This window comes from Corythoichthys intestinalis, chromosome 1 (genome assembly GCF_030265065.1).
Source record: "Corythoichthys intestinalis isolate RoL2023-P3 chromosome 1, ASM3026506v1, whole genome shotgun sequence".
Lineage (NCBI taxonomy): Eukaryota > Metazoa > Chordata > Actinopteri > Syngnathiformes > Syngnathidae > Corythoichthys > Corythoichthys intestinalis.
Window position 1 is genome coordinate 82,745,276 of NC_080395.1, and position 24,509 is coordinate 82,769,784.

At 43.8% G+C, this 24,509-nt stretch overlaps 2 protein-coding genes across 2 annotated transcripts in view; one reads left to right on the forward strand and one right to left on the reverse strand.

Annotated features, from left to right (window-relative positions):
* Nucleotides 1-24,509, reverse strand: part of LOC130922677 (docking protein 4-like) — an 86,219-nt gene that overhangs the window by 32,155 nt on the left and 29,555 nt on the right. Inside the window, exon 5 of the mRNA XM_057847592.1 lies at nucleotides 19,558-19,671. Within this exon, the coding sequence (XP_057703575.1) occupies nucleotides 19,558-19,671 (114 nt within the window). The remainder of the gene's footprint in view (nucleotides 1-19,557; nucleotides 19,672-24,509) is intronic.
* Nucleotides 2,672-11,241, forward strand: LOC130922667 (uncharacterized). The gene is made up of 2 exons (XM_057847583.1): nucleotides 2,672-3,123; nucleotides 8,094-11,241. Exon 2 carries the CDS (start codon nucleotides 8,168-8,170, stop codon nucleotides 10,067-10,069), a length of 1,902 nt encoding a protein of 633 aa, XP_057703566.1. The 5' UTR covers nucleotides 2,672-3,123; nucleotides 8,094-8,167; the 3' UTR covers nucleotides 10,070-11,241.

Here is a 24,509-nt window from a genome sequence, read left to right on the forward strand (position 1 = left end):
TTCTTCGGATGCAATTCAGTATTCTTTCTCCTCCAAACACGAGAACCTGTGTTCCTACCAAAAAGTTCTATTTTGGTTAATCTGACCATAACACATTCGCATTGTGTTACTGATAGTAGCCTTTGTTACTGTGGTCCTAGCTCTCTGTAGGTCATTCACTAGGTTCCCCATGTGGTTCTGGGATTTTTCCTCACTGTTCTTGTTATCATTTTGATGCCACGGGGTGAGATCTTGCATGGAGCCCCAGATCGAGGGAGATTATCAGTGGTCTTGTATGTCTTCCATTATCTAATAATTGCTCCCACAGTTGCTTTCTTTACACCAAGCATTTTACCTATTGCAGATTCAGTCTTCCCAGCCTGGTGCAGGTCTACAATTTTGTTTCTGGTGTCCTTCGACAGCTCTTTGGTCTTGGCCATAGTGGAGTTTGGAGTGTGACTGATGAGATTGTGGACAGGTGTCTTTTATACCGATAATGAGTTAAAACAGGTGCCATTAATACAAGTATCGAGTGGAGCCTCGTTAGACCTCGTTAGAACAAGTTAGACGTCTTTGACAGCCAGAAATCTTGCTTGTTTGTAGGTGACCAAATACTTATTTTCCACTCTAATTTGGAAATAAATTCTTTAAAAATCAAACAATGTGATTTTCTTTTTTTTTTCCACATTCTGTCTCATGGTTGAGGTTTACCCATGTTGACAATTACAGGCCTCTCTAATCTTTTCAAGTAGGAGAACTTGCACAATTGGTGGTTGACTAAATACTTATTTGCTCCACTGTATTTCTTCTTTAAACTTTCATTAATCAGATAGGGGTGGCAAGTTCAGCCAAATTTTTACAAATGACAGCACAATGCTTAAAAACGCACAAACCCACCATTCACATTCTGTTAATTCCATGGGCCCATGTCCTAGGTTAGTTCACTTGTACTACTAACATTTTTGGTGGGTGAAGTTCAACAAACAAATACGCAGTAAAACAGTGAGAGAGTATTTAAGAGAAGATGAGCGAATCATGAAGACGAAGTGCTGTTTGGACACAGAGTGACCACTACTCTGAAACAGCTGCAATATGCAAAACAAAGATTTCAACTAAAGATGGGTCCACAGAAAATCTCCGACATTTGAGAACAAGATGGCCAACTGTTCAGCTACAAGAGGTGAGACAAGAACCTGGTCTTTCAGGCAGCAGCACTGCTGCAACCAGCGCTGTTCAGGCCCCTGAGACCAGTGGTACTCCACGAGTCACTGCTATAGCCAGGAAAAGGAGAGCAAAACAAGCCAGACTCACCCGTTTTGTGTTAAAGTCAATTGACCTGCTTAGGCAAAAGGCATTGGATGAGATGCTTGTTAAGATGATAGCACTGGATTTTCAACCTTACTCGATTGCGGAAGACCCTGGATTCTGGCGGTTTACAAAGGAATTTAACCCACACTTTGTTTTACCTAGTCGGAAAACTCTGTCAAACACAGTCATACTGATTTGTACCAGAGAACACTTGACAAGACGAAAGAAAGGGTGAATAGAGCAGAAGCAATGTGTCCGACCAATGACTGCTGGAATCAAGAACGACAACATCCTTCATGTCAATACTGTCAATACAGACTGCTTTGAAATGAGCAAGAGAGACACAGCAAACAAGCAATTAGAGCAGCTTATTAGAGTTGCAATGGAAAGGGACATCAAGGACAAGGTGCCTGACAGTGCTTCCAATGTGGCTAAAGCAATTCAGAACACAGGGATGCCACACCTTTTCTGTTTTGGCTACACGCTTAATTTAATAATAAATAATGGCATGATGGCAATTAGAAAAACTGTGGAAAAAGTAAGGCAATTGTGGAATACTTGTCATGGTTTGAGTTAAGTGTGTGCACCAGTGTGTCTTGTCCTTGTGGTTGCCCATTGATTTCACCTGTTGTAGCCTTGTGTATCGACCAATCAGCTTCCTATCTCGTCACCCAGCTGTGCCTCATTGTCTCGTTACTCCATGTCTGTATTTAAGATCGCCATGTGCTGTGAGTTCTTGTGGTTCTTGTCTATGCCTGCCTCGATATCACCCACGCTGCTGATCCCCTGTCCAATCTCTGATTTTAAGTATGCTGTGTTGCCATCCAGTCTTTTGTTTGATCCCGGCGCAGGACGGATTTTCACCGAAGGTTAGCGCAGGTGGTGAAAGGAAAAAGGTGACCCTTACCGGGAGGGTTCTCCCAGCGACGAAATCCCTGGAATCTAGCCAGGACAGTCAAATTTGGCAAGAATTTAATCGGTAGCTCTCAGACCTGTAAGCACCTGTCAGAATCCAGTGACTGATTCCAAATTGGAGGTCTGTGCCTTTTTGGAGAAGCCACTTATCTCAAGGACATCAAAACCCCTCACGTTGTGGCAAAATAGAGGTGTTTTGTATCCAAGACTTGGCCAGGTCCTCAACACTATCTTTTTTACATCCAATGTAACATTTGACTCGCCATTTGTTTCTACATCCGACGATATGCTTGAAATACGACGATTTATGACAGCGCCGCAGTTTCTTAATTTTTCCGCAAGACGGACTGTATTGGAAAAAAAAACACCAGTAACATTTTCTATGACCTTTTTATGACCTTGTAACCTTTTTTGTCACCCGAATTGTGCCATATATGTATAACTATACACATATAAACATAACTGCGTCATAACTGCTTTTTAACTGCGCCATAACTGCCTTTGAGAAAAGTAACTAAATGTGTGCTCTAGGTGCACACATTCTTTTGGACTGATAATGCAACTTCTTATCAGGTTATGCTTGCCTCTCTGACGAGAGTTTTAGCTCATTGCTATGGTAACCAAGATATATGATGCCGTTCGGAAGTGCAACGAGTGAACCAATTATATTTGGACACGAGACTAATCTCCTTAAGAGGTTGGCCAAAACATGTCAAATTTACCATGTTTGGGCAGGCAATATGTCTCCTGAGGGCAGGGGTTGGCCCCCTTTGTTCTTACGTGGCATATGCCTATAAGAGTGGACTTTTTCCGGGCCACACCTGGGGTCGGTTAGAGGATTTCACGCGTAGTCGCTCGGCCGGAGCTTCCTTGATCGCTCAAACCAGGAACGTTGTGTGGCCCTCCGTTCATTGTCGACAGGTAAGAGCTTGATTTCAATATCATAGAGGAACTCGTTGCGCTTTGGTGCGGGGATATTATTAGCTTCGACAACTGATTATCTAGCGCCAAAGTTATGTGTGCTGATGTGTTTTTAACTGCTTTGTAAGGGTTTTTGACAATTCAGAACTAGCATTGTAGTTATTCTGAGTGATGCTTGATGTTGTTTTTGCTGTTTTTTGCTTGCTTTTGTGGGATTGTAATCAATTAAACTCCATTTATTCATTTATTTGCAATTTCTAATTAATAAACATTGCCTATTAAGCAAAAGTGTGCCTGTTGCTTACTCACTGCGAACCTGGAAAATTTCGTAAAACATTTTGGCGTTGTCGGCAGGATCAATAGTATTGATTAATTGATTATTGATTGGAATTGGTCATTGTGATTAAGTAATACTGGGAATTTTATTTGGTCAGTTGATTTGGTAATTTGAGTAAAATTGGGTTGTGTTGCTTAAAGTAATACTGAGTGAGACGTAACAGAATAGCGATGTTTAAGAAATTGCGGAAGTGTAATGTGAAAGAAGCTGAGGAGTCGATCGATGGGGTCATCGTAACTCCTGGTTGGGAAAAAGAGCCCTGGAATGGGATTGCATCGTGTTTACGTGAATGTGGTGGTCGTCCTGAGTCGTGGAAAGATTCATTAGGAGACTGTACAACGCACGATGTTAGAAAAGTGTTGTCATCTGTGGTGGTCAGGGCTAAGGCGCCGTTGGGTGGGGTCCAACGACGCATGTGGGCCTGTGCTGCTGCTTGGAGGATTCAAACAGAGAAATTGGAGGACGCTGAGAGAAGAGCGTTACAATTAAAAGTACAATTGGATAATTGTCAAAGTGAAAAGGGCATTTTGGAGTCAAAAATGAAATTACTGGAATGCCAACGGGATCGATTGCATCGATTGTGTGAACAAGCGGTTGAGTGTGTGGGACGTTTGCCAACACGAGAGCGCGCACTCTCTCGAAGGCGCGCTGATCCCGTCAAAGTGCGGGCATTTGTTGCGTCATCGTTGGAGAATGCAAATTCGTGGAACCCCGAAACATGGGACGGGGATATTTGGAATGCGCAGAGTGCTGGAAATTATCAGGAACGTCCCGTATCTCGCCGACGACAAGTTGAACGCGTTTTGCCACCTATTCGCGAGGCAATTCTGGATGAGGATGGCGATCCAGTGTTGAACAGGGATGGGGAGCCTGTTTACTGGGAAAGACCGCGTGAGCAGCCTGCCCCTGAAATGTCTAAGACACTGGAGGATTATACGGCTGAGGAAATTATACATTTGAATTCGAAATTTCGTCAGAAGTCTGACGAACCTTTGGACTTGTGGGTTTTGAGATTAATGGAAGAAGGCGCGTGGCAGACTGACATTGATGTGCAAGATGGACATCGATTTTCTGGTCTTTCACGTGATCCGGTGGTGAATACCGATTTTCGAGCGAATATTCGTTTGATGGCTGACGGTGTTTACTCCGTGGGGGAAATGTATGCTCAAGCTGTTTTGTTGCGCTATCCTTCCCTGTCTGATTGGCGAGCGGCTCCAACAGCTCCACCTCTGGAATTAGAGGATTCTTTTTCTTCTGCTTCCGAAGGGGAGGGAGAGTCAGCACGAGTGCGGGCGGTGAAGACAAGCAGGCGCCGCAAGGACAAACAATGTCGTAAGGAGAAGAAGGAAAAGAGAAGAGAGAGGACTTCTTCCTCTCTCTATCCTAATCTCATAGATTTAGAATAGGATGAAGGCCAAGCCTCACCTACAGGTATATCTATCAGGGCACACTGTTCCGATTGGTCAGGAATGGATTCCCGACCGCATGTGAAAATGAAAATTCATTGGAAAAATTCGGAGCAGGAGGTGCAAGCTCTGGTAGACACGGGGGCGGAGGCCACTCTAATTTATGGGAACCCAGACAAATTTAAAGGGCCTGTTGTGTCCATGACTGGACTGGGCGGACACGTGGTGAAGGGAGTGCAAGTTCAACTTCCTCTTTCAATTGGACAATTGCCAAAAGCCATTTACTCAGTGATCATTACTCCTGTTAGGGAATGGATCATTGGAATGGATGTGCTTCGTGGAATGACACTGCATTTGGAGCAAGGAAGGTTTCAGTTTGGAGTGAGAGCGGTGACAGTGGGCAAAGTTCATATGCCACCGTTTGAAATTCCTCAATCTGATAAGGTGGTTTGTCTAAAGCAGTACCGCATCCCAGGGGGGCATGCTGAAATCACTGCCACCATTAAAGACTATGTGGATGCGGGTGTATTGAAGACTTGCAGCACGTCATGGAACAATCCAATATGGCCGGTGAGAAAGTCTGATGGGTCATGGCGGATGACAGTAGATTATAGGGAGTTGAATAAACATACTCCTCCCCTAACTGCTGCTGTCCCGGACACCATCACAATTATTGAACGAGTGCAGCACCATCCTGGAACGTGGTATGGTGTGATTGATTTGGCAAATGCCTTCTTCACTATTCTAATTCCAGAGAATCGAATGGAGCAATTTGCATTTACTTGGGAAGGAAGACAGTATACGTTTACTCGTCTTCCCCAAGGGTATTTGCATAGCCCCACCATATGTCATCGGATTGTGGCAGAACATCTGGATGAGGTCCAAATACCTCCTGAGGTAATGATCTCTCATTACATTGATGACATAATGGTGCAGGCTCCTACTGAGGAGTTGGTTAAAGAGTACTTGCAACGATTGATCACGCACATGAAGTTCAAAGGGTGGGAGATCAATCCCGCGAAGGTTCAAGGAACCTCCCAGACTGTGAAATTCCTGGGAATAAATTGGAATCGAGGGGAGAGAGAAATCACGGAGAAGGCTAAAAACAAGATTCAGAATTTTGGAGTGCCCAAAACAAAAAGGGACGTGCAGAAATTCATAGGTCTTTTTGGCTACTGGAGAAATCATGTTCCACATTTGAGTCAGATCTTGCAGCCACTGTATTATGTGACTCGAAAAAAGAACGATTTTGAATGGACACAGAGACAACAAACTGCTTTTGACATGGCCAAGGAGGCCATACAACAGGCTTTATCGTTAGGAAAGTTACAAACAGGTCCAGTTGAGTTACAGGTTTCAGCGCATAATGATTATGCTAATTGGAGCTTGTGGCAGAAACAAGGCAGGGTCCGGAAGCCAATGGGTTTCTGGTCTAGACGATTGCCCCCTGCTGGGGAACGATATACACCGTTTGAGAAACAACTTTTGGCTTGTTACTGGAGCCTAGTGGAAACTGAGGGAATGACTACTGGACATGAAGTCCTCATGAGACCTGTCATTCCTATTTTGGGATGGGTGTTGTCCAACCCTACAACACACAGGATTGGGACTGCCCAAGAAAGCAGTATCATTAAATGGAAATGGTATGTATCTGAAAGGGCCAAGCCAGGTTTGAAGGGCGTGTCAGCACTGCACGAACAAGTAGCTGATGCGCCGGAAGAAGGAGAAAAGTTCTTTGATGTGGAGGAATTGTCCGAGTCCCCAGTCAAGTGGGGAAAATCGTACGATGACCTCACTCCAGAGGAACGCAATAGGGCTTGGTTCACTGATGGCTCAGCTCAGTGGAAGGCTGGCAAAAGACGGTGGGAAGCTGGAGCTTTAAATCCGGCTAACGGGCAAATATTGGAGGAACTAGGGGAAGGAAAGAGCAGCCAATGGGCTGAACTGAAAGCAGTGCATATGGTGATACATCAGGCAGCTGGTGTGTCCCCAGTGCATATTTTCTCGGACTCATGGTCGGTGTGCAATGGGCTCACTACTTGGATGCCTACTTGGAAGTCACATCAATGGAAAATTCAAAACAAGGAAGTTTGGGGAAAAGACCTTTGGGAGGAAATTTGGGAGAAGGTTCAGAACCTACCAGTCTACATTACGCATGTAGACGCCCACACTAATAAGCAAACATCAGAGGCTTTGTTCAATCAACAGATCGATCAGGTAGTCAAAACCATGCTAGTTGAACGACAATCAAGTGTCCACTCTCCGTTGTTTGGCTTTGATTGAGAGGTACTATGGCGTGCCACTACAAATACAAACTGACAATGGCACCCATTTTACTGGTGGGAAAATAAAGCAATGGGCTAAGGAACATAACGTCATCTGGATTTACCATGTTCCTTATCACCCGCAAGCTGCCGGATTGATTGAAAGAATGAATGGGCTTCTAAAGTCCTCGATCTGTAAATTGACCACCAACAGTTCTTTATCAGGATGGCGTGTAGTTTTGGAAGAAGCCGTCAAACAGATAAACAATCGCCCTGTAGGCCCTGGGTTAACGCCTATCTACAGAATGCTGAATGTACAGGATACGCCCGAAAAACAACCTATAGCTATTTGGAAAATTGCGGAAACCGCCGAATTACCTGTTCGAGCTACTCCAGGTTCGGCTGGCCTTGACTTGCGAGCTCTTGAAACATGCACTTTGATCCCTGCGTCACCTAAAGTAGTTTCGACCGGACTAGGACTCAAATGTCCCAAGGGACACTACGGGCACATTTTACCTAGGTCTGGATTGTCACTTAAAGGGGTAACTATACTTGCGGGGGTTATAGATGCAGATTATCAAGGCGAATTGGGAGTGGTAATGTACAATCTGACTCCAGAACCGTTCATTGTAAAATCTGGAGAGAAGATTGCTCAATTAGTTGTAAAACCATGCCTTTTTGACACGGCAATTGAGATTGAACCGCCCACGGTAGTTACCACTAGAGGGCGAGCTGGTTTTGATTCCACTGACCAGCCAGGAGCCAAAATATGGGTGAGACAAGAAAACGGGCCTCCGCGGCCTGCTGAAATAATAGCACAGGGGAAAGATCAGGTGGTTACTGTGCTATATTCTGGGGAAACTAAATGGACGAATGTTCCTATACAAAAATGTTATCTGCGGGAAAATTGATACAAAACTGTGTCCGGTCCGAAGCGTTTGAAATCTCTTGTTCTTCTTCTAGCTTGACGAATGATGGGATGTGGAAGCGATTGATCGGAACACCTGCTACTGGAGGATCGCAACCACAGCATCACTATGTTCCTCCGCGTCGGTGGTGGTGTCGGATCATGGGCCACCATCCTCTGTGTTCTTTCTGCATGGTGGATGACGAGCGTCGACTCCTCGGGGAGTCCGGTGCAGCTCCAGAAGACGTTCAAGCAGCCGTATCGCGGTGAATGGATTGCGGGGTGTCCTGGTCATGAAGTGTGCTTCGTCGGCTACAACATCACCTCGCCCTGCCCGATATCTGAGGGAAGGCGTCTCTGCTCTGCCGGACCTCCCTGCACACCAGGAGTCAACAATCCGGAAAGAGTTCGCAGGGGTCCCATGGTGGTTGCGGGATGCTTAATCACAGTCATGTCTGACACGCCTGCTTGCATATGGCTTCCCAACGATACGTGCCATTCCCAATTCAATGGCACCAAGTGGACGGCCAAGGTCACCGCTGACCTATGGCTTTCCAACAGCACGGATACGGGAGGACTCGCATGGATGATATGGCCAGTTTTCGCTGATTCTGGTTCTTTGGATCCCCCTTCTGGCTCCTTTGCCCCCTCGTTTGCCCCCTTTGTCCCCAGGTACACCAACTTGGCCCCAATTTTGCCCTCTTGCACGTATCTTGCTTTGGAGAAAACGCACACGGAGATTCACTGGATCGTTTTGTTTCCCCCTTTCCCCACTTGTGCAGCACGGAAAAAGCCTGCTTGGTATGACACCCTTCTGGGTGGAACCGGAACCGTGTTAGGCATCTCTAACACGATTGATGGAGAAGTCACCAGAACTATGTTGTCCAACACCGGAAGTGACATTGCGCACGGTCTCTCGACCGTAGGACTTTGGATGCCCACATCTATCGCGCCTCATGAAGAAGCGGCGTCTTTATTCTTAGCACAATTGTCATGGGATAAAGGGATGTGGGATGAGACACGCAAAGTATTAACCAATATTTCTAATGCATTGAATATGACTGTGTGTAACTTACAGGTACTTAACATGAAATTACAGAAAGAAAGGTTCCTAAGGGTGGTAACATCAGCCTCGGTAGACCAATGGCGTAAAGTGTGGAACATCTCCACTGAGTCTTGGGTCAAGGTATATCCTGAGAAAACAATATGTAATGAAACTGTGTGTCAAGGAATGTGGTTGCAAATGACTGTAACTAAACCCTTATTAGTTTGCAGATATCATGTTTTGCCTGTAATTACAACTAATGCTTATTATTTTGTGAGACCTCAAGGGGAATGGTTTAGCCCACAAACCAATCTTACTTATGACCTAAGCGGATGCGACACATCGGATAAAGGTATTGCATGTATGAAACAAGTAATGTATCAAGAAGCATGTTTTAACGCGACACAGGCATTATGTGATTGGTATGTAGAAAGACCTCATGACTTGCTATATCAGATAGGACCCCACTCTATTTGTGTAGCTACTATGAAACCACACCCACAGTTGCCTAAAACACCGTTTTCGGGTTGTCTGGACAATGTGGAGCTTTTCATTTGGAATAATCAGACCTTCAAGCTGACTAATTTCACCTGGAGCCAGCGCTTAACGCCGGCACAGTGGGAAGCATTACGTCTTCCTTGGAAAGTGACGTTGGAGCGCTTTAGCAGCGCACTAAACCGTTCCACGTTGCTTCAAAAGATGATTGAGGAACACAGGTCTAACGTTTCCAAGCTTAAAGTGTCCACATTGATAGCTCAAAATGAAGTGGTACATGCAGCCAAGGAAATTGAGCAGGAGTCTGCTCACCATTGGTGGGATATATTTACCGGGATGTCTATGACAGCAAGACAATATTTTGTACCTCCGATGTTTATATTGATTATTGTATTAAGTATACTCACTGCTTTGAATGTATGTGTTTTTTGCTATGTCCGAAAGGTAAAACGGTCGTTAACTAATAAAATGTATACTTTAGCCTATCAATGAGAATAAGGGTTGAAACAACAAATTCTTGGTACAATCAGTACGTATGTGAATTGACTTTGCACCCAGAAGAGCCAGGACATGTTTTTGAGTATGTTCGACGTATAGGGTGTGGATATACTCGTCGTGAAACACGTTTTGATACACGCATTGAAATGTTGACCGCTGTAGTGCGTTGTGTCTTAGAAGATCACCATTGGTTTCAATATGTCCATTTTTACGATGTGCCATGGTTTCAATGGATATTTGATAATTGGGAACAATATATTGAAGGATTAATTAATTAAGGGGTTAATGATGGACCCAATCCGGGTCGAAGGGTGGAATGTATTGGAAAAAAAAACACCAGTAACATTTTCTATGACCTTTTTATGACCTTGTAACCTTTTTTGTGACCCGAATTGTGCCATATATGTATAACTATACACATATAAACATAACTGCGTCATAACTGCTTTTTAACTGCGCCATAACTGCCTTTGAGAAAAGTAACTAAATGTGTGCTCTAGGTGCACACATTGTTTTGGACTGATAATGCAACTTCTTATCAGGTTATGCTTGCCTCTCTGACGGGAGTTTTAGCTCATTGCTATGGTAACCAAGATATATGATGCCGTTCGGAAGTGCAACGAGTGAACCAATTATATTTGGACACGAGACTAATCTCCTTAAGAGGTTGGCCAAAACATGTCAAATTTACCATGTTTGGGCAGGCAATATGTCTCCTGAGGGCAGGGGTTGGCCCCCTCTGTTCTTACGTGGCATATGCCTATAAGAGTGGACTTTTTCCGGGCCACACCTGGGGTCGGTCAGAGGATTTCACGCGTAGTCGCTCGGCCGGAGCTTCCTTGATCGCTCAAACCAGGAACGTTGTGTGGCCCTCCGTTCATTGTCGACAGGTAAGAGCTTGATTTCAATATCATAGAGGAACTCGTTGCGCTTTGGTGCGGGGATATTATTAGCTTCGACAACTGATTATCTAGCGCCAAAGTTATGTGTGCTGATGTGTTTTTAACTGCTTTGTAAGGGTTTTTGACAATTCAGACCTAGCATTGTAGTTATTCTGAGTGATGCTTGATGTTGTTTTTGCTGTTTTTTGCTTGCTTTTGTGGGATTGTAATCAATTAAACTCCATTTATTCATTTATTTGCAATTTCTAATTAATAAACATTGCCTATTAAGCAAAAGTGTGCCTGTTGCTTACTCACTGCGAACCTGGAAAATTTCGTAAAACACGGACGCACAGATTTTTTTGTGAGAAAAATCAACATGGGTTCCAACAATGTTAGCGCAGGTGGTGAAAAAGGAAAAAGGTTAGGCTTACCATTGAAATGAAAATGGAAACGATGGAAAAATATGAGACCCCACGCTCATATTTTTCCATCATTTCCATTTTCATCCGTGAACTAGCTCAGCAATACAGCCAGAGACGGTCTATGATCTCTGCGGTCCTCCTCCATTTGCCAGTCTTTATAAGTTAAGGTGACAATTAATATTATAATAAGATCGCCAAAGAAATCGCCAGCTCCGTCAGGTTTTTAATCATTTATTTCAGAACTTGTGCAAAACAACATGCCTACTGTCCGCGACAGCTAAACATTCACAAAAGTGAAAGTAAAATGTCTTCCCTCACTCTGACACGTCAGCCACACGGTGCGTTCAGGTACACCATGCAAAAATACATTTGCCACATTAGAACCCAATTTGTTACATTATTACAGGCATTTTTATTATTACTACTATTAATATGTTATTATTCGAAATTTTATTCATACTTTATTTCTTTTGCTCTGTGTAATTGCTATATGCAATAATACCAGCAGTATTTATGAAGGATTTAGTGTACATTTTCGGGCTGTGGAACAAATCAATGTAATTATAATGTAATTTTATGGGAAAATCCTGCTCGACATACGACCATTTCGACCAGGGCCGGAGTGGGACTCATTTTCGGCCCTGGAATTTCATGCCTCAGACCGGCCCACTCATTTAAAATTATGTCATTATGCATACACGTGTTAAGTTCAGTGTTCTCTAAAGCCGTGTACTGTAATTCTGTGTATTCCAATTCAGTGCAGGTAATGGTTGTTTAACAAGGTGGCTCTATTTTAACAAGTGCAACACAACATATTTTGAACAAATTTAAAAATGGATTTTAAAAAAAAAACTATATTAAATGATACATTTGAAAAATAAATTAGGCCAGTCAAACGATTAAAATTTTTGATCAAGTTAATTACAGCTTAAAAATTAATCGTAATTAATCGCAATTCAAACCATCTATAAAATATGCCATATTTTTCTGTAAATTATTGTTGGAATGGAAAGATAAGACACAAGATGGATATAAACATTCAACATAAGGTACATAAGGACTGTATTTGTTTATTATAACAATAAATCAACAAGATGGCATTAACATTATGAACATTCTGTTAAAGCCATCCATGGATAGAAAGACTTGTAGTTCTTAAAAGATAAATGTTAGTACAAGTTATAGAAATTTTATATTAAAACCCCTCTTAATGTTTTCGTTTTAATAAAATTTGTAAAATTTTCAATCAAAAAATAAACTAGTAGCCCGCCATTGTTGATGTCAATAATTACTTACACAATGCTCATGGGTGCTGAATCCTATAAAATCAGTCACACCCAAGCGCCAGCAGAGGGCGGCAAAACTCCATAAAACACAATTAACAAGTGGGCATGTCATTGTACTGTCATTTAAATCTGTCTGAGCAGGGCATGTGCGTTAATTGCGTCAAATATTTTAACGTGATTCATTTAAAAAATTAATTACCGCCCGTTAACCCGATAATTTTGACAGCCCTAAAATAAATGAATCAATAAGACCTTTTCTGCAACATCAAATATTAACAAAATGAGTGCTTACAGATAAAACAAACATAGCAACATAACAATATGAAAAATAAAGAATACGTATTGCACATTGTAACAACTTCTAATGATACTATTATCCATTTTCCATTTCCACTTTAAAAACGCCACGTAAATGATTACATTAATTCTAATGTTAACTCGCTGAACGACATGGCAATCCTACCTTCCAGCTCTGCACCTGTGGTGTGTTCATTATGGCTAATGCTTGCTGCTACATATCCCTTGTGAGGTGCTACAAGAAGCCAAAGTTTCCACAATTACATATTGTCGTATCACACGGTGCAAGTTGCATTTTATTCGCCATCTGGCCTTACCACTTTCGTTGTAATCCTCTGTAGTTTGAGGCAGCAAGGTCGCTGCATGAAAAAAAATAGCTATTTTTGCGCATTTTGCCGATTCTTTCACGAGTGCTTTTCTCTTTTTAATTCTTATTTTTCAGCGCCACCCTTGCTCTTTTTATCCATCCGAGCACCGAATTAGCAGCTAATTTGGCTCAATACAGACTACAATTAGGGGGCGGAGCTGCATGCTGTATAGGGAATGGGACGTACTACGTCATTGTTTGGACGCGCCTCCATGCTGGCAATATGATTCACTTCCGGGCCGGCAGGGTCAATGCGGATTGTAACGTGTGGTAGTGCTAAGCTAACTCTTTCGGTGTTTAGAAAGAAAATATGGGTGCTTATTGTTGCGTTACCGGGTGCAACAGCGTCTCCTACGACAAAAAAAGGGGTTAGGAAAAATGGACTCACTTTTCACCGTTTTCCTGCATGGAGGACCAAATATAAGATCACGAAGGTACGACGGATGGCTGGATTGCAGCGGTTCGTCGGAAAAGCATTTATGATCATATGTCTGCTGGAATGAGAGTGTGTTCCTGTCATCTCTACTCTTGTAAGTTGAACGCTTTATCCACTTTTGGTTTCAATACGTTTTTGTTTTTTTACACCGTTGTGTAAATCTGCCTCGGTAGCAATGCTCGCCTACTACGACTCATCTACCTGTTGTGTTCCTAGGTAAACCTGCTGACAACACATCCCGATTGGTCACCATCTCTCTTCTTGGATCATTTGACAAAGAAAATTTGTTCAATGGAGTGGTTCCATTTGTCCTGTGTCGGACTCAAACAAGCCCCTGCAGCAGACGCCATCTGGGTCTGCCCTTCTTGTCGATGAACTGCGGGCTTTTAACTTGTGAAAATGCAAGAACTTTAATGCACATATTTATTCTGCCTGGCTATTTAACTATGGCCAGTGACGTTTTTTTTTTTTTTTTAACCACTTTGACAAAGACACCTTTCATTGTAATGTTGAATTTATATATTCTATTATTATTTTTAAATTATAATATTCTTATTTGCACTTATGTAGACTTTAGACTGTCAATTCAAATAGTGTTGGAAAAGTTGCAATACCTAAAATAGAAATGCAAGAACTGTAAAGTACATATTTATACACCTTTATTTACCTAAGGCCACTGGATGTTTTTTAACTGCTTTGAAAAATACAGGTTTTGTTGTGATCTTGTATTTATATAGTATATAGCTTTTTATAATGTATTATGTATTATAATATTTGCTGCCCCCTGCCAGAGTGTGGGCCATTTTGTACTAAAAGGATTTTAAACTGTCAGTTCAAATACTGTGTTGGAGACTAGTACTTGCAATACTTAAAATGGAAATGCAAGAACTTTAAAGCACATATTTATCCTGTCTGGCAATTTACCCAAGGCCAGTAAATAGTGTTTTAAACTGCTTTGACAAAGACACGTTTATGTTAATCTTGTATATATTACTTATAATTATATAATATTTGCTGACCCCGTCAGAGGGTGGGCCTTGTTTGCACTAATTTAAAGATTTTAAACTGTCAATTCAAATATCGTATTGGAGAAATTGCATTACTTGAAATAAATCTATTGCAATTTATCAGTCCCAGTTCTTGTCTACAACACTGTCCAAAAATTGTCAATGCATATTCCAAATAGAATAACAAAATTAAGTCACCTGACTTTGTAATTATTACACCTGTTTATTATGACGACCTGAAGTAAACAACAAGCAGTTACAGTTTGTCAAGAAGTTGTTCAAGTCATGTTTTGGTATTCATATTTTATTGACTTTTCACAATACACTTGGGATCGTGTTTGTAAGAGCAGAGCAAACTGAAGTTTCAGCGTGCACTCTTCGCCTTTCCAACCTCTCATAACGCTCCGATGTGGTGCGCTTGACCTCAGAATAACCCAAGAAGAGATATGGTGACCAATCGGGATGTGTTGTCAGCAGGTTTACCTAGGAACACAACAGGTAGATGAGTCGTAGTAGGCGAGCATTGCTACCGAGGCAGATTTACACAACGGTGTAAAAAAACAAAAACGTATTGAAACCAAAAGTGGATAAAGCGTTCAACTTACAAGAGTAGAGATGACAGGAACACACTCTCATTCCAGCAGACATATGATCATAAATGCTTTTCCGACGAACCGCTGCAATCCAGCCATCCGTCGTACCTTCGTGATCTTATATTTGGTCCTCCATGCAGGAAAACGGTGAAAAGTGAGTCCATTTTTCCTAACCCCTTTTTTTGTCGTAGGAGACGCTGTTGCACCCGGTAACGCAACAATAAGCACCCATATTTTCTTTCTAAACACCGAAAGAGTTAGCTTAGCACTACCACACGTTACAATCCGCATTGACCCTGCCGGCCCGGAAGTGAATCATATTGCCAGCATGGAGGCGCGTCCAAACAATGACGTAGTACGTCCCATTCCCTATTTTTCGTCTGCACACGTGAGGATGAGTCTGGAAAAAAAAATACTTTTTTTTTTTTTTTTTTTTTTTTTTTAAGACGGCCCACAGGGACAGCGGTAACAGAATGTAAGTTATACTCAGTGACACTGTCACAAATAAATACCAAACAAAAAATGATAACAGTGTAATTTTTTTTTTTTTTTTTTTTTTTTAATAAAACCTGGACCGGCCCATCTGGCCGGCCGGCCCTTCTGGAATCGTCCAGAAGCTCCCGATTAGTCACTCCGGGCCTGAATTCGACTTACAAACAAAGTCCTGGAACGAATTAATTTTGTATGTAGAGGTTCCAACTGTATATTGATTTTCATGTGTTTTCTGGTCTTTTTTACATGGCACATTTTCGTTGCTATTTTCTTGTTTTATATTTCTTTCTGTATACTACCTAATTCCTACTGTTTATGTTGCATTTCTGTGTCATTATTGTACTTTACCCTGTACCCCCCAACGTTCTCCTGCTTCCGCCTTCCTCTCTCTACCAGGGCATCCTCCTCCGGCCCCAGCGCGGCAGGCCGGCTCGGTGCCAGCGGGTCATTGGGGTGTCGCACCCTAGGGGTGGGGGACCTCTCCTGCTCTGGGCCTAGTAGTTTGTTTGACTATTAATGTAAACCTAGTTGTCGTGTTTTACCATTACTCATGGGACAACACATTATGAGTATGTACTGTATGTGCATGGGTCTAAGCTGTATAAAAGAAAGTGTAGTCTACACTGGGCGAGTGGTAGAGGGAAAGCGAAAGTGTTTATTAAACGTTTGAGCATAATTTTCGAACCTCATCTGATTATTACAATAATAAGATGAACAACACAGTAGTTACATTATTGAAGTGTTGCGAGTGGGAACAATCTATTACAGTACATATTATCAATACAATGTTTCGTAACATGAAGCGAAAAGCTTCAAAGACCTTTGTGTGAAATGAATTTTATGTGTACAGAAGCTTTCGTATCTCAAGGTACCACTTTTTGATTTTTGTGAGCATTGTTATTTTAATGAACGCATTTGACCGCATCACACTGGAGCGAGAGGGACGCTGCTCGGCTGAGTTGTACATCTTAAAGGAAAACTTTTGCCTTTATGAATTTTTAAAAAATATTTGGAGGTCCAGTCAAAATGGTGTTAGGGTCCACCTGTTGGCGACTACTACTGTAAATGCTCTAGTTAATTACTTTGCCTCAAAGGGCATAGAAGGGTGGATTCGTCATTCTGTGTACACATTTATTTAGGCTGAACAGTGACAGTTGTGTCTTCACAAGGTAGGCTACTTTCTTTTGGTCAGAAATGTCTGTCAACAAGGGACAGGCCTCATTTTTCTTGGGAGAAGGGTCCTCAAGCAACAAAACATTATTGCTTGTTGTGGCACTTTCTGGTAAATCAAGTCCAAACAAGCCTTTTGGGTCTAGAACACTTTGTGTGTAGGCTTCAGGGTTATCTACAGGAAGCTCAATTGCATATGGCTCTAACTGGATTGGAAGTGCTGACTCATCAGAGTCAGGGCATCTGATTGTCTAATCCCAACAGGAGGATGTTTCAACTTCTGGATATCTGGGAATGTGATAAACACGCTAGGTTCTGGGGTGTGAGTAGGGATTGCTGTCCAAGCAGGCATCACCTCAAAGTCAGTCGTTTTCCTCTCCATCCTGAACAACACGACACAGCTTAGTCCTGGGTCTCTTGTGTGTAGCTTTTACAGTTTACTCAGTTATTACAACCCCTAGCAAAAAGTATGGAATCACCAGTCTCAGACGAGCACTCAGACATTTTATCATTTAGCACAAACTCAGATAAAAAGCTTTAAAAAATAATGAATTAGTTCAAAAGTGCAACTCTTTAGCATTCAGAAACACTAAAAGAAATGAATAAAAAATATTGTGGTGGTCAGTAAATGTTACTTTTATCGAGCAAATTCAGGGAAATATATATGGAATCACTCCATTCTGAGTAAAAAAATATGCAGCCCTATATCATCAAAGTCTGAGGGAATTTAGATGTTTTCTTCAGGCAGTCATCTTTGTAAATCTCACTGGAACAGCACCAAACCAAAGTTCCAGCATCATCACCTTGTCCAATGCAGATTCTTGACTCTTGACACCTTGTCCAATGCAGATTCTTGACTCTTGATAAGGTGATGATGCATGTCAGGCAAAGGCACTGGGGAGATGGCTGTGGTTAAATCTTCAATAAATGCACAAGTTTACATTGAAATTTTAGACAGCTTTCTTATCGCTTCAATTGAAAATATGTTTGTCATGTTCCAAGATGGCAATGCATCATGCCACAGAGCTAAAACTGTTAAAGCATTCCTTTGAGAAAGACTCATCCAGTCAATGTCATTGCCTGCAAATAGCCCAGATCTCAACACTATTGAAAACCTGTGGTGGAAATTGAAAAAAAAAATGGTCCGCAGCAAGGCTCCGACCTGCAAGGATGATCTGGCAACTGCAATCAAAGAGAGTTGGCACCAAATTGATGACGAATGCTCATCAAGTCCATGCCTCAGAGACTGCAAGCTGTCATAAAAGCCAGAGGTGGTGCTACTAAATACTAGAGATGTGTTTTGATTGTTATTTCTTTGTTTGTTTCTCATGATTCCATATTTTTTCCCCTCCGAATGGAGGGATTCCATATACTGTATATTTCCCTGCACTTGCTCTATAAAAGTAACATTTAATGACCACCACAATGTTTTTATTCATTTCTTTTAGTGCTTCTGAATGCTAAAGAGTTTCACTTTTGAACTAACTCATTATTTTTTTCAAGCTTTTTATCAGAGTTTGTTCTACATGATAAAATGTCTGAGTGAGTACTCGTCCGAGACTGGTGGTTCCATACTTTTTGCTATGGGTTGTACAGGCAGTAAAGGGTGGGAGAAGAGGAGGAGGTCGCGATTTAAGGTCCATCTTTGGTTCAATTATTAATCTTTAAAACAAACAAAAAAAAGTTATTTCTGTCATTGCTGTAGTCATTACTTATTTTATTGTCAATTATCAATATCAATCATGACAATGAGCCATTGATCAAAAAACCTATTCATTTACCAGGTTAACAACATTCTGTAGTCTTTTACACCTGAGTCAGACTACACAATTTCAGCCCAATTCTAGTCAGACAGACACGTCGTGGAGATTCGTTGACTGTTGTGGAGTTGAAGTTTACCTCATATTCTTGGCTCATAGAAGACAAATTGCTTGATGAACTCCTCTGAATTGGCTTTGTCATATCACACTGTCGAACCACCCATTGTTTGTTCTTTTTCATTCAAGACTGCACAGGGTTCTTCTCTTGACATTTAGTCAGCATGCAAATGCCTCACCTTCTGATCAATGACAGCCTCGGATATTCTATCAACCACAAGGTAAAGCGTGGATTCTGCAGCACCAGCTGCATAGAGTGCTGTTGGAACGTCCATAGAAGTTGGAGAGGCAGATTGAATTTCCAAATGCTCCCAGTTAGCGATTGGCTGGTGACCGGTTCAAGGTTTACCTTGCCTCCTCTCCATAGTCAACTGGCATAGGTTTCGGCTTCATAGCCACCTTATTGAGTGTAAGCGCTACAGATAACGGATGGATAGATATACCCAAAGTAATGACTCAGTTCCAAACTGATCACAGTACTGTATAATGCCAGGCTGAACACCTCTCCAAAATTGCTGTGCCCACTCAGCATAAAAAAAAAAAAGGAAAAAAAAAAAAAAAAACTGATTGTGCTCCAGTACTGGTGCCAACAATCACAAAATCTACTGTATATGCATGCTGGCATTAGAAGGTGTTAGATGTGCATAAGACCTGTGTGTTGTATCCCAGCTGCGAGGAGATCTGGTTCTCCCATTCTGATGTCACTGATCCGTGTTCCCAGACATTCGATAGACAGGGTCTTAAACCACTCTTCTGCCTCCGCCTCTGTAGAAACCAAAAGACAAAACCAGACAGTTTTTCTAAAACATTCACCTGGGTAGATTTGAGCAGTATTTCCAAACCAGTGCATTATGTCACATCAGATGATGTGAGAGACTATCCGTACTGCGAGAAATTGTCCTATTAAGCCACTGATCATTATTTACTGATTTCCTAGTAATCACCGATCCATGCCTTTTATTGCCAATCGAAATACATCAATAGATGGCATCACTCGGCAAACCTGGATTCAGGGGTACTTCGCCTCCTGTAAAGAGCGAGATGCGTAATGCATGCTGTGAGCCAATTGGGACTTGTTGGCCATTTTGTTTCAGTACCATTTGATAAACATAACATTATAGTCAATGCAGTGTATAATTTTAAATAGCTATAAACTGCACAATTTTTAACCGATTTTTAAATGGCTTGGTTTTTCATGAACGTCAGAGATGTAGTAAATTAATTGCATACTTATACAACGCAACATCCAAACAAAAGCACTGTCACGTTGAATGGTTTGTTATAAAACAAACCGTTTGCAAGAGTTCAGATTACTTTGTAGATGTAGATCCTTCCCTGCCTCGATGACTGGCTGATGTGTGCACCGTCGTGCGCTCGGGTATGCGGCGATCGGGCCGTTCTTCTTGCCCACGCGGCTCGCTGGGGTGTCTGTGTCAATTTGGGGCTCTTTTGCTTGATCCCCTCTCAACAGGTGGCCTTCCTTGAGGTGTCTGTGGACGCGGTGGCTATTTTGGCTCGTCCGTCGTCCCGTGGGGGTGGATGCTCTGCGCCTCGTCTTACGTTTTCAGGTTAGTCGAGTGTGCCCGTGTGTGGCCTTCCTGCGACTTTTGGGCGTGTTGAAGTCCTCGTCCGCTGTTGTTCCCCTGGGTCTTCTTTTATTGCGCCCCTGCTTCGGTGGCTGATTGGCTTTCGCCTGGTTGCCGTACAGCTCCGGAGGCTTGGTGTCTCCAGCCGGTGCGCAGTTGCCTTGATGCTATGGGGGAACGGTGTCTACCTGTGGTAGGGCGTACCGTTGGGTATGGCCCCTGTCCGGCACGATTCGGTCACTGCGGGTGCCGGTCGCTCGAGATGGGGTGCTGTTGGCAGCGCAGGGCTGCTTGGGGCGGCTGTTCTGTACTAGACCGCGCCGATCACAGCGATGTGCTGGGGCTGCTTGCTGCTCACCTTGCTCTCGGGCGTTTTTGCCTATACCTGCGGGGGTGGCTGGTGCTGTGCCGACGGACGCTGCCGCCATGGTGTACTACACCATCCACCGGGGGCGCGGGGTCTGCTACTCTCTTGGGGGCCTCCCATTGTCTTGTGTGGCTGGCCCCTTCCCTTGCAAGGCTGCAAGCCTCGTTTCTTCCCGGCCTGATGATCTATCTTGCGTGTGCCCTATCCTGCCGTCGTCTACCACCGGGGGTCTGGAGCCTCCGTCCCGATGTGGTGCACACTATTTGGTGTATGTTTGGCGGGGTTGGGGTCGTTCTCTTCGTCTCCCGGGAGTTGAATCACTGCCCTCTCTGGTTTTCTCTGGTGGAGCACTCCCATCTGCACGGTCGGTTCTCGCTGGGAGCACTCTTGGCTGGGGGCCTGCTCTACGCCGTCCCGCCTCTCCCTCTGATCTGGCTGACGCTTCAGAGGGTCCCTTTGGAGGGGCATTTGTTGCTGCCTGTGGCCCCCTTTTGGCTGGCTGTCGGCAATTTTTCTGGCCGCCCCTACTGTCCCATATGGGAGGCCTGGTATCACTTCCCGATCCTCGCCGTCTCTGCCGGCATGTCTGGCTGCTGAAAGGTACCGGCTCGCTGATTGGAGGCTGCTCAGTTTTAAGAAGGTGGACGCTTTTGGACGCCTGGGCGCCCTCCACCCGGCTTCAGTATGCCGGTCGGTGGTGGTTGTTTGTGGCGTGCGGGCCGTGGGGATGACCTGGTGTGCTGTTTTATCCCTGTTGTTCTGGACTTGCTGTCCCTCCTTCATTGGGTTGTTCTACATCCACCCTCATGGTCTGTGTTGCTGCGATCTCTGCTCCTCTCGCCAGGGTCTCTGGTGGCTCTGTAGGGAGCCACAGTCTGGTCACTGCGTTCCTCATGGGGGCCCTGCGGCTCCGCCCCACAGATGTCCTCATGCCCCGGTTTTGGGGTCGGCGGTCGGTGCTCGACTGTTTGTGCTGCCCCCCTTTTAGCCTCTTCCTGCTGAACGTTGCCTCTGCTTGGCGTGTCGGCGTATTGCTCGCGCTCTCGGTTGGCCGTTGTGCATGTTTTTGCACTCTGGGGGCTCGGGTGTCACGCTGTGGCCTAACATTACCTTTGTGCCCTACAGTAAGTGTTGACTGGCTCATACTGTGATTGGCCTTTACGCCTTGCTTATTTTTGCCCCCGACTGCGGGAGGCGGTGATGACCGCAGGGGGCTGTTGTGCCTGGCCAGGGCCCTGGGGATTGGTGGGGACTCTACGACAGGTTTTCGTAGGTCTTCACGCCTTATTGTCTGCTATGGGGTTCGTGGCAGGGGATCTGCCCTCTCCAGGCAGCGCCTCCCTCGTTGGATCATGGATCCAATTGTTGCTTTTATCAGACGCCCCCTGCCATCTGGGGTGTGCTGTCGCTCTGCCTGGGACATTGTTGCTTCCTGGGCTGCCTCGAGGGAGTGGCCCTGGAGGTCGTCTGTGCTGCTGCCTCATGGTCGGGGCCTGGCTCCTTCTTCGGGTTTTACTGTTTTTGATGTCACCTCCTCCCACCCACTGGGCGTGGTCATCGGGTCCCTGTGAAGTTTGGGTGGGTGATTCTTCGTTACCCCGCTGATATTGGTCATTCAGTGCTTACGGCACCACCTCTGGTGGCCAGCAGGGATGAAATAGAACGAAAGCTACCAGTCAGTAGGCTGACTGCCACAGCATTCCGTCGCTCAGAATCCTTGTGACCACGCGAGAAGGTTCTGTAGGGACTGCATCTCGGTTGGCTCCGGAAGTTATACCTTTGCAGGGGGTCAGGACAGGTGACTTCGTTGGTAGTTGTACTCGCACTGCGCATGCGTGAAGAGATCATTCAGTGCTTACAGCACCGCCTCTGGAGGTCATTCGGGATTCATAGAACCGTAGTTACCTACATAACCTTCGTTATCAATGATGCCGACTCTGACGTTTTACATCTGTCATGTTTTCTATATATCTGATATCCATGGGCATAAACAGCAGATACTGAACCCATAAATATCTGATATTATACACACACACACATATATATATATATACATACATATAATGTGTGATTGTCTTCAAAACACTGGTGCCATTTAGGGGAAGGGCAAGGTTTGATTCGCTACGCAAAACAATTTTTTAAAATGTGAAAAATATTTTTCTCAAACTACATTTTACTGAACAAACCCCTCTGATAATTTATGATAATTTAACACAAATACGCAAAATAAAATATTTTTATTATTAAAACAAAGATTTTTAGAGCATTTTACAGCGCCTTTTCTTTTTTTTTTAATGGAACACAAGTCGGCCCTTTCATGACTGGAACTGAAGAACATGGCTAACGGAGCTATTTTTTTTGCTCCAGAAGATAGCAGTACTGGAAACCAAAATTCACCATCTTGAAGTGAATGGACAGTTTGGTAATCCTGAGAGGGAACAGGCTTACAGAATGCCAACTACACCATCACAATGGAGCAAGGTGTAAATGGCAAAAAACTGACCAATCCTCCCTGGAATACTCTTGAGGCAAAGCTAAAGCACTACAACTCGGCACTGGCAGATAAATGTTGAAAATGAAAGGCCTCTATTGCCTTCACAGAGGAATGCCACATCTACTCCAGCACTCATGAGAAAGTGACCAAAGCTCAAGGATACTGCAAAAGCCAACAGCAAAGTGCCTCAAGATGTTGGGATTCTACTGGAGAACAGATTTGCGTCACTCTGAGAATTCCCACTCAAACTGGCTTATACAGCTCCAGAGAAAGATATGAAGCTAATTCAATTGCTGACAGGCTACAGAGAGAGCGACCCACACTGTGATGGTGGGGGACTTTACTGTGAATGGGATGAAAATCGGGTGCGGGCCTTCACTCATAATCGAGCTGCCAGACCCAGAAAGCATCTCCTGCCACATTTCTCTCGCCAATTTCCTCTCCCTTCTTGATGAATTTTTTTTGAAAATAGCACCCAATTGTCTTTATTGCCACTGCGCCACTATTGAAATCTCACTGTTTCATATGTTGATGACCCGTAGTTGAATTTTACCTCAGTTGTTTATGTTATAGCTCGCGTTTTATTTGCCAGAGCTCTCGGGACAGCAGTGTGGTAGCTCCAGGGTGAAGGAGTGTCTGGACATTCCATGTGGCAACACGGGTCCTAAGACGAAGGTCAATCTGTACTCGTTGGTCGAGGGCAGGTTGGGTTCTGTTACCGTGTTGGTCAGTCCGGCTTGGTCAGTTTTGTAAAAAAGTGTTTCTCCTGGCTGGGTTGTTAGCCCTCCGCAGGTTAGTTGGTTGGTGGGGCTGCAACCTCACAGCGCACCAACGCGCTGGGGTCTTTGTCTGTCTGGAACCTACCCTGGAGACCTTGCTCGCGGTCGCGAGCAAGCTCCCAACGGTATCGCTCTCCAGGGTCATTGGAACACACAAGCCCCCTTGCCGCATCAAGGCCAGACCCGTAAGAGGGGGGATGTTTAAATGTTGAGGTGTTTTTCAGTGGACCCATGCCCGGATTTAGGCTTGGAGATGAGACATTCAGCAGAGGGATGGTGCTGAACAGATGGTTTACAAATACAAGGTGCTGCTCAATACACTCCATTGACAACTGAACATGCTGCGACACCGCAGATTTGCGTGATGTAATAAATCA